Source organism: Sminthopsis crassicaudata, chromosome 4 (genome assembly GCF_048593235.1).
Source record: "Sminthopsis crassicaudata isolate SCR6 chromosome 4, ASM4859323v1, whole genome shotgun sequence".
Taxonomy (NCBI): domain Eukaryota; kingdom Metazoa; phylum Chordata; class Mammalia; order Dasyuromorphia; family Dasyuridae; genus Sminthopsis; species Sminthopsis crassicaudata.
In genome coordinates, this window is record NC_133620.1 from 67477159 (window position 1) to 67493373 (window position 16215).

General features: G+C 33.7%; 1 protein-coding gene across 5 annotated transcripts in view; it reads left to right on the forward strand.

Annotated features, from left to right (window-relative positions):
- Positions 1 to 16215, forward strand: part of RALGPS2 (Ral GEF with PH domain and SH3 binding motif 2) — a 219737-nt gene that overhangs the window by 121489 nt on the left and 82033 nt on the right. For all 5 annotated transcript variants that reach the window (XM_074308477.1, XM_074308478.1, XM_074308476.1 and 2 more), the window contains 2 exons: positions 5872 to 5964; positions 9407 to 9533. In XM_074308477.1, coding sequence (XP_074164578.1) covers positions 5872 to 5964; positions 9407 to 9533 — 220 coding nt within the window. The remainder of the gene's footprint in view (positions 1 to 5871; positions 5965 to 9406; positions 9534 to 16215) is intronic.

Below are 16215 nucleotides of genomic sequence, written 5' to 3' on the forward strand. Positions count from 1 at the left end.
ATTCTCTGAGAGCCTCCAAAGCTGTGGATTGTGACACTTGAGGGAGTTGCAGGGAAGACTTTACTGACATAGGTGTTGCTTGTGGACTGGGAATGAAATAAATTGGAGGCAGAGGTCAGAGAACACAACAGCCTCTCAGTGGAGAGGTCTGAGAATAGCAACTGCCTCTCAGTCTCCTTGATCATTATCTGTTCATAAAAAGAGATAACAATTCAAAGTACTGGTGTCTGGATTCTGGAAACCACAAGAACATCAGATAACAATTAATATCTCTTTTAGTTCTTTTAATTTAAAGACATAACCATATGTTTCCCTCTCAACCATGAAATGACTTAAAAATATTTTGTTTTGATAGCATAAAAGTACTCTTTTGAAAGAAACTGTGTAGTCACTAATAACATTCCTGAATGCATAGATTGTTTCTAAATTAAATAAAAATAAATGAGAACATTCACTGAATTTAAAGTCAGTGAATTGTAGGTTCAAATATATTCTGACATTTATTTCCTGTTTATAACCTCTCTGGGCCTAGATTAGATGGCCTTTAAGATCTCTTCCAACTGAAACTGTATGGTTCTATGATCTGTTGAGATAAGACCAGATCTTTCACTTCTCCTAAAATCTATCAATGCTGAATACACATAAGAAGTGATATAAAGAATAATTTTCAGGAAATGTATGAATAGAAAGAATGTTGTAGTTAAGTAAGCATAATGAGTGAAAAGCTCGAATGATAACACTGATATTTATTGAAAGTAATCACAGTTGGTGTTGATATAGTTGCTTTAAGATTTGCAAGTACTATTCATACATTCTCATTTGTTTCTCCCGATAACTCTGTGAGGAGAAATTTCCTAAAATGAAATATTGTGTTCTTCCTCTCAGAATTTGATTTGAGGTATTTTTTGAAAATTTATTAGAAGATTGGGTGAGAGAGAGCTCAGCAATTTCCTCTGTAAGCAAAATTAGAAAAGGAGGAATAGAGGGAGAGGGAGTTACAGAAAACTTTTGATAAAGATCTTATTGTTTAAATATGTAGAGAACTGAGCCAGAATTATAAAAACTAAGAGCCATGATAAGTGGTCAAAGAACAGGAAGTTTTCAGAAAAAATCAAGTCATCAACAGTTATCTGAGAAAAAAAAAATGCTTTAAATCACTAATAATTAGAGAAATGCAAATTAGAGTAAGTACAAGATACCAACTTATTTATACCCACCAGATTAACATGACTGATAAGGATAATGACAAATGACTGATAATGGAAAAATAGGAACACTATTACATTGATACTATGCTATCAGTGATACTGAATTGGTCCACCTCTTTTCAAAAATAAATTAGAACTAGGTCTAAACTCTGCCTAAAATTGTGCATACTCTTTGACCTAGAAATACAGCTATTAGGTCTGTGTCCCAAAGAGATCAAACTAAAAGACAAGGGATCTATATGGGAAAAATATTTATAGCAATTTGTTTTGTGATGACAAAGAATTGTAAACTGAAGATACCTGTTAATTGGGGGATATCTGAACAAGTTGTGCTATGCAATTGTGATGGAATTCTAGTGTACCATAAGAAATGACAAAATAGATGGTTTCAGAAAAACCTGAAAAACTTTTATGAACTGACACAAAGTAAAGTAAGAAGCATTAGGAGAACATTGTACACAATTTTATATTGACAGTTAATTGTAAAAAACTTAGCTACTCTGATTGGTACATTGATCCATAATAATTCCAAAGCATTCATGATGAAAAATACTACTCATCTCCAGAGAGAAAATTCATGAATTCTAAGGCAGATTGCAGCATAGTTTCTTTTGCATTCTTTTCTTTCTTACCTTTTCCCCCCATAACAGTTATTGTGGAAATCTGTTTTGCATGATGTTATATGTATCATACTACTTGCCTTCTCTGTGGGTTAGGGGAGGGAAAGGAAAAGGAAATAAATGCCCATCTTCCCAGAGAAACTGTCCTAGAAACCAGCCCTATAGTAACAATAACAATAACAACAACAACAACAAAAGCTAGCTTTTTATGTTTTAAATTTGTTTTTTGCCTTTTACCTAGGTTATTTTATTTGATCTTCACAATAGCATTTCAGGGAAGTAACTAGACAATGGATAGAGTACTAGGTCTGTAGTCAGAAACTCATCTTTCTGAGTTCAACTGAGGTCTCACACACCTGGGCAAGTAATTTAATCCTATTTGCTTCAGTTCCACATGGCAAATAACTTTAGTATCTTTGCCAAGAAAGTTCCAAATAAGGCCACAAAGAGTCACAAAAACAATTAAACAACATCTGTCCAGTTCTCTTTAAATAGGTTAAGGGGAAAAATAATGTCTAGTTTTGGATATGATAAAATTAGGATGCCTATAGGACTTCAACAAGTTGGATGTGCAAGATTGGAAGAACAGCAGTTTAGGAGTGAATAAGTAGATTTGAGAATTATCAGCATAAAGGTAATAATTAAACCCAAAAAACTCCACTCCAAAAAATTCATCCCTGTAACAGCTGCTAGTGATTTTCCTAAAGGTAGGCTCATTTATTCCCAGGATCAATTATAAAGTTCTTTGACATTTTTAACACTTATCTTTACAACTGAAAATTTTGGCTGAATGAGATAAAGAGGCTGACTCTGAAATCCTCAATCTGGATTATTGGTAAAATGATGGTGTTCTTGCCACAGTAGGATCCTGAACTTTTCCTTGACACAGAACCCCATTTTTTTTATTATAGCTTTTTATTTACAAGACATATGCATGTGTAATTTTTCAGCATTGACCCTTGCAAAACCTTCTGTTCCAACTTTTCTCCTTCCCCCTACCCCCTCTCCTAGATGGCAGGTAGACCAATACATGTTAACTATATTAAAGTATATGTTAAATGTAGTACAAGTATACATATTTATAGTTACCTTGCTGCACAAGAAAAATCAGATTTTGAAATAAGGTAAATGCAAGTGGACAAAAACAGGAGTGGAAATGCTATGTTATGATCCACACTCATTTCCCATACATAGTTCTTTTGCTGAGTGTAGCTGATTCTCTTCATTACTGAACAGTGGAACTGTTTTGAATCATCTCTTTATTGAAGAGAGCCATGTCTATCAGAATTGATCCTCATATAGTTTTGTTGTTGCCATGTATAATGATGTCCTGATCCTGCTCATTTCACTCAACATCAGTTCATGTAAGTCTTTCCGAGCCTCTCTGTATTCTTACAGAACAATAATATTCCATAACATTCATATACTCCAATTCTCCAATGGATGGGCATCAATTTCCAGTTTCTAGCCACTACAAAAAGGGCTGCCACAAACATTTCTGCACATATAGGTTCCTTTCCCTTCTTTAAGATAGAACTCCTTTTTTTTTTTTTTTTTTTTTTTTTTTTTTTTTAAGCAGTATTTTTTTATTACAGCTTTTTATTTACAGATATATGCATAGGTAATTTTTCAGCATTGACAATTGCAAAACCTTTTGTTCCAACTTTCCCCCTCCTTCCCACCACCCTTCCCCACCAGATGGCAGGTTGACTGATACATGTTAAATATATTAAAGTATAAGTTAAATACAATATACATATACATGTCCAAACAGTTATTTTGCTGTACAAAAAGAATCGGACTTTGAAATAGTACACAATTAGCTTGTAAAGGAAATAAAAAATGCAGGCAGACAAAAATAGAGGGACTGGGAATTCTATGTAGTGGTTCATAGTCATTTCCCAGAGTTCTTTCTCTAGGTGTAGCTGGTTCAGTTCCTTACTGCTCTATTGGAACTGATTTGAGAACCCCCTTTTTAAAAAAAATTTATTTATTTATAATTTTTTTGACATTATATATGCATGAGTAATTTTTTTAAAAATAATATTATCCCTTTTATTCATTTTTCCAAATTATCCCCTACCTCCCTCTACTCCCTCCCCTTGATGACAGGCAATCCCATATATTTTACATATGTTACAATATAACCTAGATACAATATATGTGTGTAAATCCAATTTTCTTGTTGCAAGTTAAGTATTGGATTCCGAAGGTGTAAGTAACCTGGGTAGATAGACAGTAGTGCTAACAATTTACATTCACTTCCCAGTGTTCCTTCTCTGGGTGTAGTTGTTTCTGTCCATCATTGATCAACTGGAAGTGAGTTGGATCTTCTTTATGTTGAAGATATCCACTTCTATCAGAATACATCTTCATACAGCATTGAAGTGTACAGCGATCTTCTGAGAGAACCCCATATTTTTTAAAGCAAGTTTTATCGCATAGATTCTTTAATGTTGCAGATTTTGTGGAACCATCATAATATCTAGAGAATCCAAATTTTGGGTGACTCAGAGGGCAAATAAAGATTCATGTTATGGGTTGAATGTAAAGCTAAAATATATCAGTGTTGAACACATGTAAGAAGTGATATAAAGAATAATTTTCAGCAAATGTATGAATAGGAAAGAATGTCAGATAATTGGATATAATGGATGGAAAGTTCAATGATGCTCCAATAGTTATTTAAAGTAATAACAATTGGTGTTTATATGGTTGCTTTAAGGTTTGCAAAGTACTTTTCGTACATTGTCATTTGTTTTTCCCAATAACTGTGTGAGGAGAGTGCTACAGATGTTGTTAGTCCTATCTTAAAGATAATGAAACCAAGACTCAGAGATTTAACCAGGAATATAGAACTAGTGAGTAACTGAATTCAGGCCTTTCTAACACAGCCTTTTGCTATCTAGCAAGTAGCCCCTTATTTAGAAAGGTCTAAAGTTAAACCTCTAGCACCTTAGAAACAACTATAGCTATATGGGAACATCTGGGTGAAAATCACACAAAATAATAAAAAATCTGTACCCAGAGATTGTATACAAATTGATGAGATTGATTTCATAGAAGATCATCTTACAGATGAGAATTCATGTCTGATAAGATCCTAAACGTGAAATAAATGTAAATATTACAAAAACAGAAAACTTTGCTATAGACTTCTTTGAAATACATATTTATAAAACTTCACACATATTTCATTTTGCCTTATTGTTATTTAATTTTCTTCAACCATTATAGACATTACCCCTTATAAATTTTGTATTTCTGATAGGATTCATCAAGTAGAGGCAGCTGATGGGACAATGGATGGAACCCTGGGCTTAAAATTAGGAAGAACTGAGTTCTAATTTGGACTTAGATATCAAGCAAGTCACTTAACCTATCTGCCTCATTTTCTTTGACTATGAAATGGAGATAATAATAATCCCAAGGTTGTTGGGAGGATCAAATAAGATAATATTTAATTTTTATTAAGATAATAATTACAAAAATTGTCTACTTGGGCTTAAATTTTTTTTTTTTTCATTCATTATCCCTTTTTACCCAAGAAATTTTTACTCGACCCTGGGTAAATAGGTATAGAAAATAGGTACACAAATCAAACATTTACCAATAACAGATTTTATAATCCCCACATTCAGTTTCCTGACCTCCCTGGGTTGCAACCCAAAGTTTTAAGATGCTTTGGCTTAGAGTGCTAAGAGATTAAGGAAGGATTCAGATGTTAAGATGGGTATTTATTGGGCTTTAGGCTGGGGGCTCTTCTCTTTTCTGGTTTTTTCTGTTTGTACCCTTCTTCAGTTTTCAGTTTTTAAAAACATTTCTCTGTATGCCTAAATTTTTGTGATTATTGATTATTTATAAACACACTGTATTTTATTAGATGACCTTTTTTCACATGAAAATGGAAAGTTTTACAATTCTAAACTACAAAGCTAACAATACTTTAGTAATACTTTAAAATACTAAAGGATTCTTTTAGGTATGTAAATAAAAATTTGATTTTATTGATACCATTTATTTTTCAATTTTTTTTTTTTCAGAAATTATATGAATTAAATAACCTCCATGCACTTATGGCAGTGGTGTCTGGTTTACAAAGTGCCCCCATCTTCAGATTAACTAAAACATGGGCAGTGAGTATTTTTTAAAAAATACTATACTTCATTACTTCAATGATCTGTGATTTAATCAGTCTGCTTGCTCCCTTCACTAATCAATTCTTGACTTAATAGATGGTCTTTGAGACTTGTTTGTCCCAAAATTTCATTACCATGTCACCTATCAGGTGATTAATCTGGTTTTAAGCTACATGGGCCCTTGGAAATGGATATGTGAGTTACTTCTGCCTGGAACTCCTCTCATTTGACAGGATTTTACAGAGCTTGTATTCTAATAAATTTGGAGAACCACGGCCTGCTTTCATCCCACGATTAGGCCTTTGGGTACCAATCTAATTATATTTGGTGTCCCTCCAAGCACTCTATCATGTAGATACATTGGCTTTCTTGATCTCAGCAGTCCATTTCCTGTCTCCATGCCTTTATATTAGACCTTTCCCATGCTTGGAAAACTATACCTTGCTTTTTATAAAACCTGCACTCAGTTGTTACCTTCTGCAGGAAGCTTTTCTTGAAATCTATAGCTGCTAGAGCATTCCACCTTGAAGATTGCTTACTCAGTCCCTTGTATATGTCTTGGTCGATTTTGTTCATTTGTTTCTTCCAAGGACTATAAGCTTCCTAAAGCACTATATAAATGTTAAGGATAGTAACTGTTTATGCCTTTTTTTGTGCAGCTCCAGTGCTTACCACAGTGCCTGCTGCATACATACAAAGCTCTTAATAAAAACTAGCAGACTGAGTTCAGATCAGTCTTCTCTAATTATTCACTAGATGGGTGACTATGAACACAAAGTCAAGCAGAAAGTATTTATGCAGTGCCTTCTGTGTGCCAGTTATTACAGAATGTAGCTACAAATACTACAAATAAAATAGTCCCTAGTTTCTAGCTAATTAACCTTTCTAAGACTTTGATTTGTTTATAAGAAAATTTCCTAATTGTATCATTAAGCCCCAGACCTTTGAAATTCTCTTTAAATCTAACCTTATGAAAGAAAAATTGAAGCCCAGATATTGTGTCATGACCAAGGTTATAGCTAATTTGTGGCAAATCTAGGATAAGAATCTGAGGTATATTAACTTTAGTTTGTTAGTGATCTGTTGATTGCTTTTTTAAAAAATGATTCACAGCAGAGTTTTTACATAATGTGTGTATATAATTAGATTATCAATACTGTTTCACAGTTTTTCATTGAGTTCTTTAGCTGCTGCTACTTAGCAATAGGAAGTTCTTACTCATAGTTAAACAATTACTACATATACATAATTTAATTGAAAACTTTATATCTATTTTTAAAGTGTTTCTTACCAATGAATTACTGGTTCTATGTTTTGTTGTTTAACAATATAATGTTTCATATTAATCAGTAGAAAATTATCAATCCCCTCTCCCTTCTTCCCCCATTTTCTTTCAATTGTGCAAGATTTTAAGTAATTACTTTGGAAAATTCAAAGAGGATCAAAGTGCTTCTAATTAAAATGTTCTCTTTTCCTACAGACAATACTTTTAACTCTGATTTTATTTTCATTAGTAAAAACTTGAGACTCCTTATCTGCTGATATAAATCAGCTGCTCATAATTTTTATTTAGAAATTTATATATGAAATACTAAGAATTTAAGTGAGTTGACCATGGTCACACACAGACTATGTGTCAGAAGCAAGATTGAACTCAGGTTTTTCTAACTATGAGGCTAAAGTACTGTCAAGTCACATGCTACTTTCTGGTCACATTTTATATGACAGTATAATCCTAGAATATTAGCAACAGAGGTGATTGTAAATTAGCTAGTTCAGTTCCTTCATTTTATTGATGAGAAATTTGAAGGTCAGAGGTTTTTAAGGTTTGGATCAAGGCATATTGGAGAATGAGAAGGCAATTTAGAATATAGAATATTCTTTCCAGTATACTAGTCTGTATTCTGATTTTTAATGAGCAAAATAAAATAAAAATGCTAGAGGACTGAATTTTATATTTTCTACCTCATGTTACTATATTTTATGTAAAATAGAATCACCTCCTTTTTCACATAATTTTAACACAACAAATAGGAAATGTCCACTATGTGTGAGACATTTACCTGTTAGGTTTTACGAAATTAGATTTCCATATTATGTGTTGATTTTATAATGTTATTCCTTAATTGTCTATTTGGAAAATATCATCTGAATATTCATCTAAAGGAAGACTGGATAGAGTAATGGATCTAGAGTCAGGAAGAGTAGGTTCAAATATCACTTCATACCTTTCCTCTTTTACAAAATGAATGGGTTGGACTTAATGACATAAAAGATTCCCTTCCAAATCTGATCCTGTGATATATTTATCATAGTGTTTTTGTTGCCCCAGTGCCAGAATATGCAACAAAACATGAAACTTAACAAAGACATATCTCAAATAATTTTCATCAGATAGTGTCTGGGTGATTTCGGTTTTTAGTAGGACATAGAAGGTCAGCAATCTAGCTTTTGTTCCCTTAAGCTGGAAATCTCCCATCACTCCTGTCCTCCTAATGTTCTTTAGGGCGACTCTAAACAGAGTTGGATAACAATTCTTTCAAGTTCTAGTTGGGGGGGAAAATAGAGGTAAGATTATTTTGGATATTTGTAATTTTTTTTTTTTCCTGAGGCTGGGGATAAGTAACTTGCCCAGGGTCACACAGCTAGGAAGTGTTAAGTGTCTGAGACCAGATTTAAACGTGGGTCCTCCTGAATTCAGGGCTGGTGCTCTATCCACTGCGCCACCTAGCTGCCCATATATTTGTAATTTGAGAATATAATTAAGTTTACTCGTTTTATTATATATACATAGGGGCATTTAACTCCAACTTAATAATTTACAGAGGCAGCTTGGTGACTCGGTGGTTAGAGCACTGAAACTAGAGTCAGGAAGAACCGAGTTAAAATCCAGCTTCAGATCTTGATTAGATGTAATTCCAGGCAAATCACTTAACCTCTGCCTGACAAAAGACTCTACTGAAGAAGGACATGGCAAACCACTGCAGTATCTTTGCCAAGAAAGCCCCGTGGATATTTAGTCCAATAGTCATGAAATGTCGAACACAACTGATTGATCGAACAACATACTGTAAAATTCAGTATGTCAGTGTTTCCTATCAATGTAAACCAAAATAAGAAGACATCTCTGAATTTCTATCCAACTGTGAAGATATATTAATAAATCAATCTGTCAAGAAAAGTCAGGGTTATTTGCATCTCAAAAGTTGACAGTTATATAATTCTATTTTTCTTCTTGTCCAATTTCTGAAAAGTTTATAAAAATTGAATGTTTAATCCAAATACTGTGACACCTTAAAAGAATATAGAGGGGAGGGAAAATTAATCTTTGTGTCAGAGATGAGAAATTATACAATATAATGAGAATATAATTCAGTGAATCCATCAACAAATGCAAAATTCAGTATTTGATTAAATTCTTAATGATTTTCTCTTTTAGTTATTGAGTCGAAAAGATAAAACTACTTTTGAAAAATTGGAATATGTTATGAGTAAAGAAGATAATTACAAAAGACTTAGAGACTATATTAGTAGCTTGAAGATGACACCTTGCATTCCATATTTAGGTAAGATGTATCATTTTATTCATATGCTTGCCCTTACTTATGTTCTGACTTGTTTAGCATATTAAAATACTAAAATAAAAAGTAATAAAACTGATTATTAAAAAATTATTGGCTAAATTTTTTTTAAAGTAGATACCCATTCTGTTAAAATTATCTATATGTTCATGCATTTATATTTCTGTCAAAGCAAATAAGTTCTGAAATTTTGCATTTTCATAGTACTGTGCATTATATTCTTTAATGTTAAGCTTGTGATGGTATAAAATCTTAGGATTTAAATAATAATTCTTCGAGAATCAGATGTCAATTTTAAATTTAAATGAAAGCATACTTTACTAAAACATTATTGTATTGTACTATTTTAATAACATTTTAAAAATTGCTTAATTGCATAAAAATATGCATGGCATATTGCGTGTGTGTGTGTGTGTGTGTGTGTGTGTGTGTGTGTGTAATTAGATGACCAGTGTTTCACAGTTTTTTATTGAGTTCTTTAGCTGCTGCTTTTGCTATTGCTACTTAGCAATAGGAAGTTCTTACTCATAGTTCAAAAATTACTACATATACATAATTTTACTGAAAAGCTTATATCTACTTTCATTTATTTATTTATCTATTTATTTATTTGTTTGTTTGTTTGTTTGTTTGTTATAGCTTTTTATTTACAAGATATATGCATGGGTAATTTTATAGCATTGATAATTGCAAAACCTTTTGTTGCAATTTTTCCCCTCCTTCCCCCCACCCCTTCCTCGAGATGGCAGGCTGACCAATACATGTTACCAATGTTAAAGTATAAGTTAAATACAATATATGTGTACATGTCCAAACAGTTGTTTTGCTGTACAAAAAGAATCGAACTTTGAAATAGTGCACATTTAACCTGTGAAGGAAACCAAAAATGCAGGCAGACAAAAATAGAGGGATTGGGAATTCTATGTAGTGGTTCACACTCATCTCCCAGAGTCCTTTCACTGGGTGTAGCTGGTTCAGTTCATTACTGCTCTATTGGAACTGATTTGGTTCCTCTCATTGCTGAAGAGGGCCACATCCATCAGAATTGATCCTCATACAGTATCGTTGTTGCTGTGTACAACGATCTCCTGGTCCTGCTCATTTCACTCAGCATCAGTTCATGTAAGTCTCTCCAGTATTTTCTGAAATCATCCTGTTGGTCATTTGTTAGGTTCTTACTAAGTGCTAATGAGATAACGAGATATTAGGTTCTTACTAGGTGCTAAGTCGGTACTTAACAATTCTCTAGTTCCGGCCTTTGCAGGGAGTTTTACCCTTTGAACTTCTGGGAAGGAGCTTGCATGCTTAGGAGGAGCAAGTTCATTGGTTGAAGTGCCAATATGTAATGTTCTGTTGTCTCCAGAAACTACCAATCACTCTCTGGGAAGAAATCTGCTGTCTCAACTGCCACCAACTCTGACTTCTTCTCCAGAGTGCCACTCTCTTTTATCCTCCTACAGAATGGGCGTGGAATAACCGTTTCTCACAGAACAATAATATTCCATAATATTCATATACCACAATTCAGCCATTCTCCAATTGATGGGCATCCACTCAGTTTCCAGTTTCTGGCCACTACAAAGAGGCTGCCACAAACATTCTTGCACATACTGGTTCCTTTCCCTTCTTTAAGATCTCTTTGGGATATAAGCCCAGTAGTAATGCTGCTGCATCAAAGGGTATGCGCAGTTTGAGAACTTTTTGAGCATAGTTCCAAATTGCTCTCCAGAATGGCTGGATTCTTTCACAACTCCACCAACAATGTATCAGTGTCCCTGTTTTCCCACATCCCCTCCAACATTCTGCGTTGTCTTTCCCTGTCATTCTAGACAATCTGACAGGTGTGTAGTGGTATCTCAGAGTTGTCTTAATTTGCATTTCTCTCATTAATAATGACTTGGAGCATCTTTTCACATGGCTAGAAATAGTTTCTGAGAATTCGTCTGAGAATTGTTTGTTCATATCCTTTGACCATTTTGTATCTACTTTTAAAGTGTCTCTTCCAGTGATATATTTGTGGTATATTTCTAAAATTATTTAATTTCTCATAGGGAATAATACAATATTCTCTTACTGTCTTTTAGGAAAAGAAAGTTCCATCTTTCAAATACATAGCACTATACTAAGCATGGTGCTGGTTTATTTGCTGCCTTTTCTAACAAGATATGTAAAACAATTAACTGGGACAGCTAGGTGGCGCGGTGGATAGAGCACCAGCCTTGAATTCAGGAGGACCTGAGTTCAAATCTGGTCTCAGACACTTAACACTTCCTAGCTATGTGACCCTGGGCAGGTCACTTAACCCAACTGCCTCAGCAAAAAAAAAAAAAAACAAAAAACAAAAAAACAACAGTTGTTGACTGGACTTTTATATACAATTGTGATCTTTTCAAATGATTAAATGGCAATGGTGGAACTGAATTTTATGGTCTGATAGAACATGAGATGGAGTCCAGATTCCATTTTGTCATGGTATGACAATGCCCAATTTTCATTTATACAATGTCCTGTCAGCCATATAGATAAAGAACTGTCTGCCAGTTTAGAATTCTAAGGACTTCTGTAAGTGAAGGGAGTTCATAAATTTTTCTTCTAAAAGGGAAGACAGCAGAGTATTTCTCTCAGCATAATGTAGATTTTAGAGCTCATACATAGCTCCAGAGATGTGTGCTCTGCTTATTACTTTTTAGTTTTACAATAGTTATTTATGTTCCAGCATGCTATTGGGGAATGTGGGAAGAGAAAGAGATAAGAGGGGTGCTTCTAAATCACAATTATATTGGAAATAAACTAGAGCCAAAAATTTCCTTGAGGAAGACACCTTGTTTGACCTCTAAACTTACCCCTTTTATTTTATGATCTGATGTAACTCTTTGTCCAGAGTTGCAAAAATGCATGTTGTATCTGGGATAGGCTTTAAAACTAATTTCCCACAATTCCATAAAATTGAAAGCATAATGTTGAAAAAAAGATAATTGGATAGAAGTCCAGAAGTATGGATTTTAATACTGCTCTGCCCTGGACATTTTTTTTTTTTTCAGTTTATCTTCTGTACCTCCATTTCTTAATCTATAAAATGATTACAATTAGATTGTTAGAAATGTTTTCCAATTTGAATATTCTGTTAGATGGGAATCTGAATCCCATAAGAATCAGTGTTCTGCTGTTTAAAATGGAATGCTGAATTTTTTACTTTTCAAAGCAAAACAGTTGAAATCTTAGTCCACTGAAAATGAAAAAAAAAAGAATATTTTGAACTCTTGTGTCTGCTAATACTAGATAATAATGCTGGTTTTGTTTTTATGTTAAAGAGGGGGCAATTCCTCCCCTCATGCATTCTTTCCCTCTCCAGTCATCCCTTCCCTCCAGCCATCCCCCCCAAAAATAAGAACAACAAAAATACCAATCTGCCAGAAATATAGGCAGATATGCATACTGACTTCACATGTAGAAACAATAGCAAATATTAAAATAAAGATACCAGGAAAGGTCTCTGATAAAAATTAGTTTCTCCACTGGCCTGACTATAATGTCTTGAAATGACTATAGTCAGCCATTCCTTTGAGGTAGATATTTGAAGGCAGATGTTAAAATGTAAACATCCAGTGAGGTTAAAATATTAACTATTAATTTGGCATTTTGTGTTAGCACAAAGAATTAATGAATTACCTGCTTGTCCACTTTGTAGAATCATGGGACAATGGGACACAAAACATAAACATTTTATATCGAAATAGAAGGTACAGAAAGAATCTTCATAAGATGGGTGTGAGATAAGAGGGAAACAGGAAGAGAATGAGCATTTATTAAACATCTGCTACGTGCCAGGCACTCTGCAAAGCATTTTACAAATATTATCTCATTTGAGTCTAACAACTGCCTTGGAGTGTTGGTGTTAATATTAGTCCCATTTTGTATTGAAGGTATCAGATGACTTGTATAGAGGCGCACAACTAGTAAATGAAGTCATATTTGAGCTCAGGTTTTCCCCACTTAAGACTCAGCTGCCCAAGATTGTGCCCTGAGTACTTCCAGAAGTGCAAGCTTGAGTGGTAAACAGAATATTATAATAGGCAAGGACCTTAGAAATAATTTATTTTAATCTTCGTTTACAAGTTGGGGAAGAGCCTCAGCAGATAAGTTAACTAAGTTCCTGTTGCTAGTGAACATGAAAGCCAGGATCAAAATTCCAGTCTTTTTGCTTTAAGTTAATTACTTTTTTCTAATACATTAATACGTTGTGGTTTTTACTTAAAACTGATGTGATTAATAAAGGTTCAAAAAATAAAGAAGGGTAGATTATTAGGAAGACTTTTTGTTATGTAAGTTTTGTTTAGGACCATAATAGATAGGGTATTACTTGACAGAAATAGATTATGAAATAGAATCTTTATTCTGTATGATAATATATACATATGTGTGTGATAGGTTGCAGAGTCAGTATGGCTTGATAAATATAGCACTGCTTTCAGAGTCAGGAAATCCTACCCCTTTTTGCCCCTTATGTACAATTTCCTAGATAATTCTTTTAAAACTCTTAAGTTGCAAAGTAGTTGCTGCCAAGGAATCTTAAGTATGAAGAAAAAACTACAGTGGTCCAGATTACTAAAGGAAAAAATCAGTGTCTCTACCAAGTATATTTGAGTGTATTCTGAAATGTATTCTAAGAAATTCTTTAGATTTCCTAACAGTTTTGTTCATTGTGTTAACTTTATTGGAGAGGCCTTAGATTAAACATATTTTCTATGAAAGCTAGAAAATTAGATTGATGTGCAAAACCAGCTATGCTTGATTTAAATTGAGATAATAGTCTGTTACCTCAGTATACCATATTGTTTAATGTTGTATTTTTTTTCTTCCCCAATTCAGTTTATTTGGCATGTTACACACCTATTACAAACTAGGCACTGAAGATAAAAAGATGAAAAATAAAGTGGTCCCTGACCTTGAGGAGATCACATTCCATTTTATTCTTTAAAAAATATTTATCTATTAGCAGATTACAATATATCAATTATATACTTTTTTTTGCCTCTAATAAGGATGGAATACTTGATTTTATTTATTTTTAATTTTTTGTTTTGTTTTTATAGTACTTTCATTTCTCAAAATATTCTAGACTCTTTCTCCTACTCAGCAACTATCCTTTATGCCAAAGAATACAAATAAAACTTTTAAAAACTGAATTTCACATCAACTGAACAGTCTATGAGCTATTCTATCTTCATAGTCTTCTATTTCTGCAAAAAAAATCAGGAAGCATACCTGCTTATCTCTTACTTAGGGATGAGCTTGCTCATTAGAATTACAGGGTGTGTTCAGTTTTAGTTTAATTGCTACATGTTTTGTTTACTCACTGGTTACTATTGTCTTGTGACATTGGCTCAGCTAAATCTTTGTTTCTTTAAACTCTTAATCACTGTCATTCTTATGTTCAAGTAATGTTAGCTGGTTTTCTTCCACAAAATATGCTGCTTTTAATATTTTGAGGCAAATGCCTAACCTAGGGATTTTTGAGTCCAAGAATATGGACTTTTTTTTTTTTTGTCATTCTCATTTTATAATTACATATTGTTTACCAAAATGGTTAGACTAGGTTACAGCTAGGTCCACCCGCAGTATAATGATGTGTTGGCTTGTGTGTGTGTGTGTGTGTACACGCCATCCTTCCAACATGTTTAGTCCCATATGCCAATTTTCTTGGTATGGAATATAACTTGTTATTTGTATTTCTCTTATGTAATATTCTTCTTTAAAATGTAATGTTTTCTGGGAGCAGGTTTCTTGGGGGGCTTCTGGAGGCAGCCTTTGTTTCAGTTCAGTGTAATCACCCTGAATGCAGCCAGGAGTTAAAGTCCAAATTTTTTGTCTCTTTCCAAGTCTTGTCTCCTTCCTTGGGCTCGGTTAGCTTTCTTAGAGACCTATCTCTGTCATTGGTTCCAAGAGCTTCTGCCACTAGTCCTTTGCCTCTGCCAGCTTCTGCCGCTACCTCCCTCTGAATGTCTCCAAATCCAAAGGCTCCAGCCAGCACAAAGGTGGAAGATGGAATGAATCTGTCTCCTCCTCTGAGAGTGAGCTTGTCCTCCTTGGCCCTGAGAGCTCCTCCTTATATATGCTCTCTTAAAGGTGTGAATCTTGTGGAATTATAGTAAGTACTAAGTACATGTCAATTAGAGAATCATTATCTCATCAATTCCACTTAGTACCTTGTTGCAAGTTCTGGCCCATAGACCAGATCTTCTACAATCAGATCAATCATACTGAACCATGCTAAATTAGATAAGTATTGTCTATCAATTCCAGTGACTTAGCACCTCATAAGAATCCCAACACTCTTACTGTTAATGATTTGGAGCAATCTTTACATCTTGTAATTCTTTTAAAAACTATTTGTTCATTCCCTAATACCATTTATTTATTGAAGAATGACTACCTTTCTAGGCATAAACATTCAGCAGAGTAACAAGATACAAAATAAACCCACAAAAATCATATATTTCTGTATAGCAATAACAAAATCTCATAGGGAAAGTAGATAGTAAGGAATTTTCTTTATTGTCATTTTTGAGAAAGTCATATTTATTGCTGACTGCTATGGATTCCAACGGCTAGAATTGTAATATTCTAGGTTTTTAGTAGCTCTGACTTTATAACCCACAGAAACAGT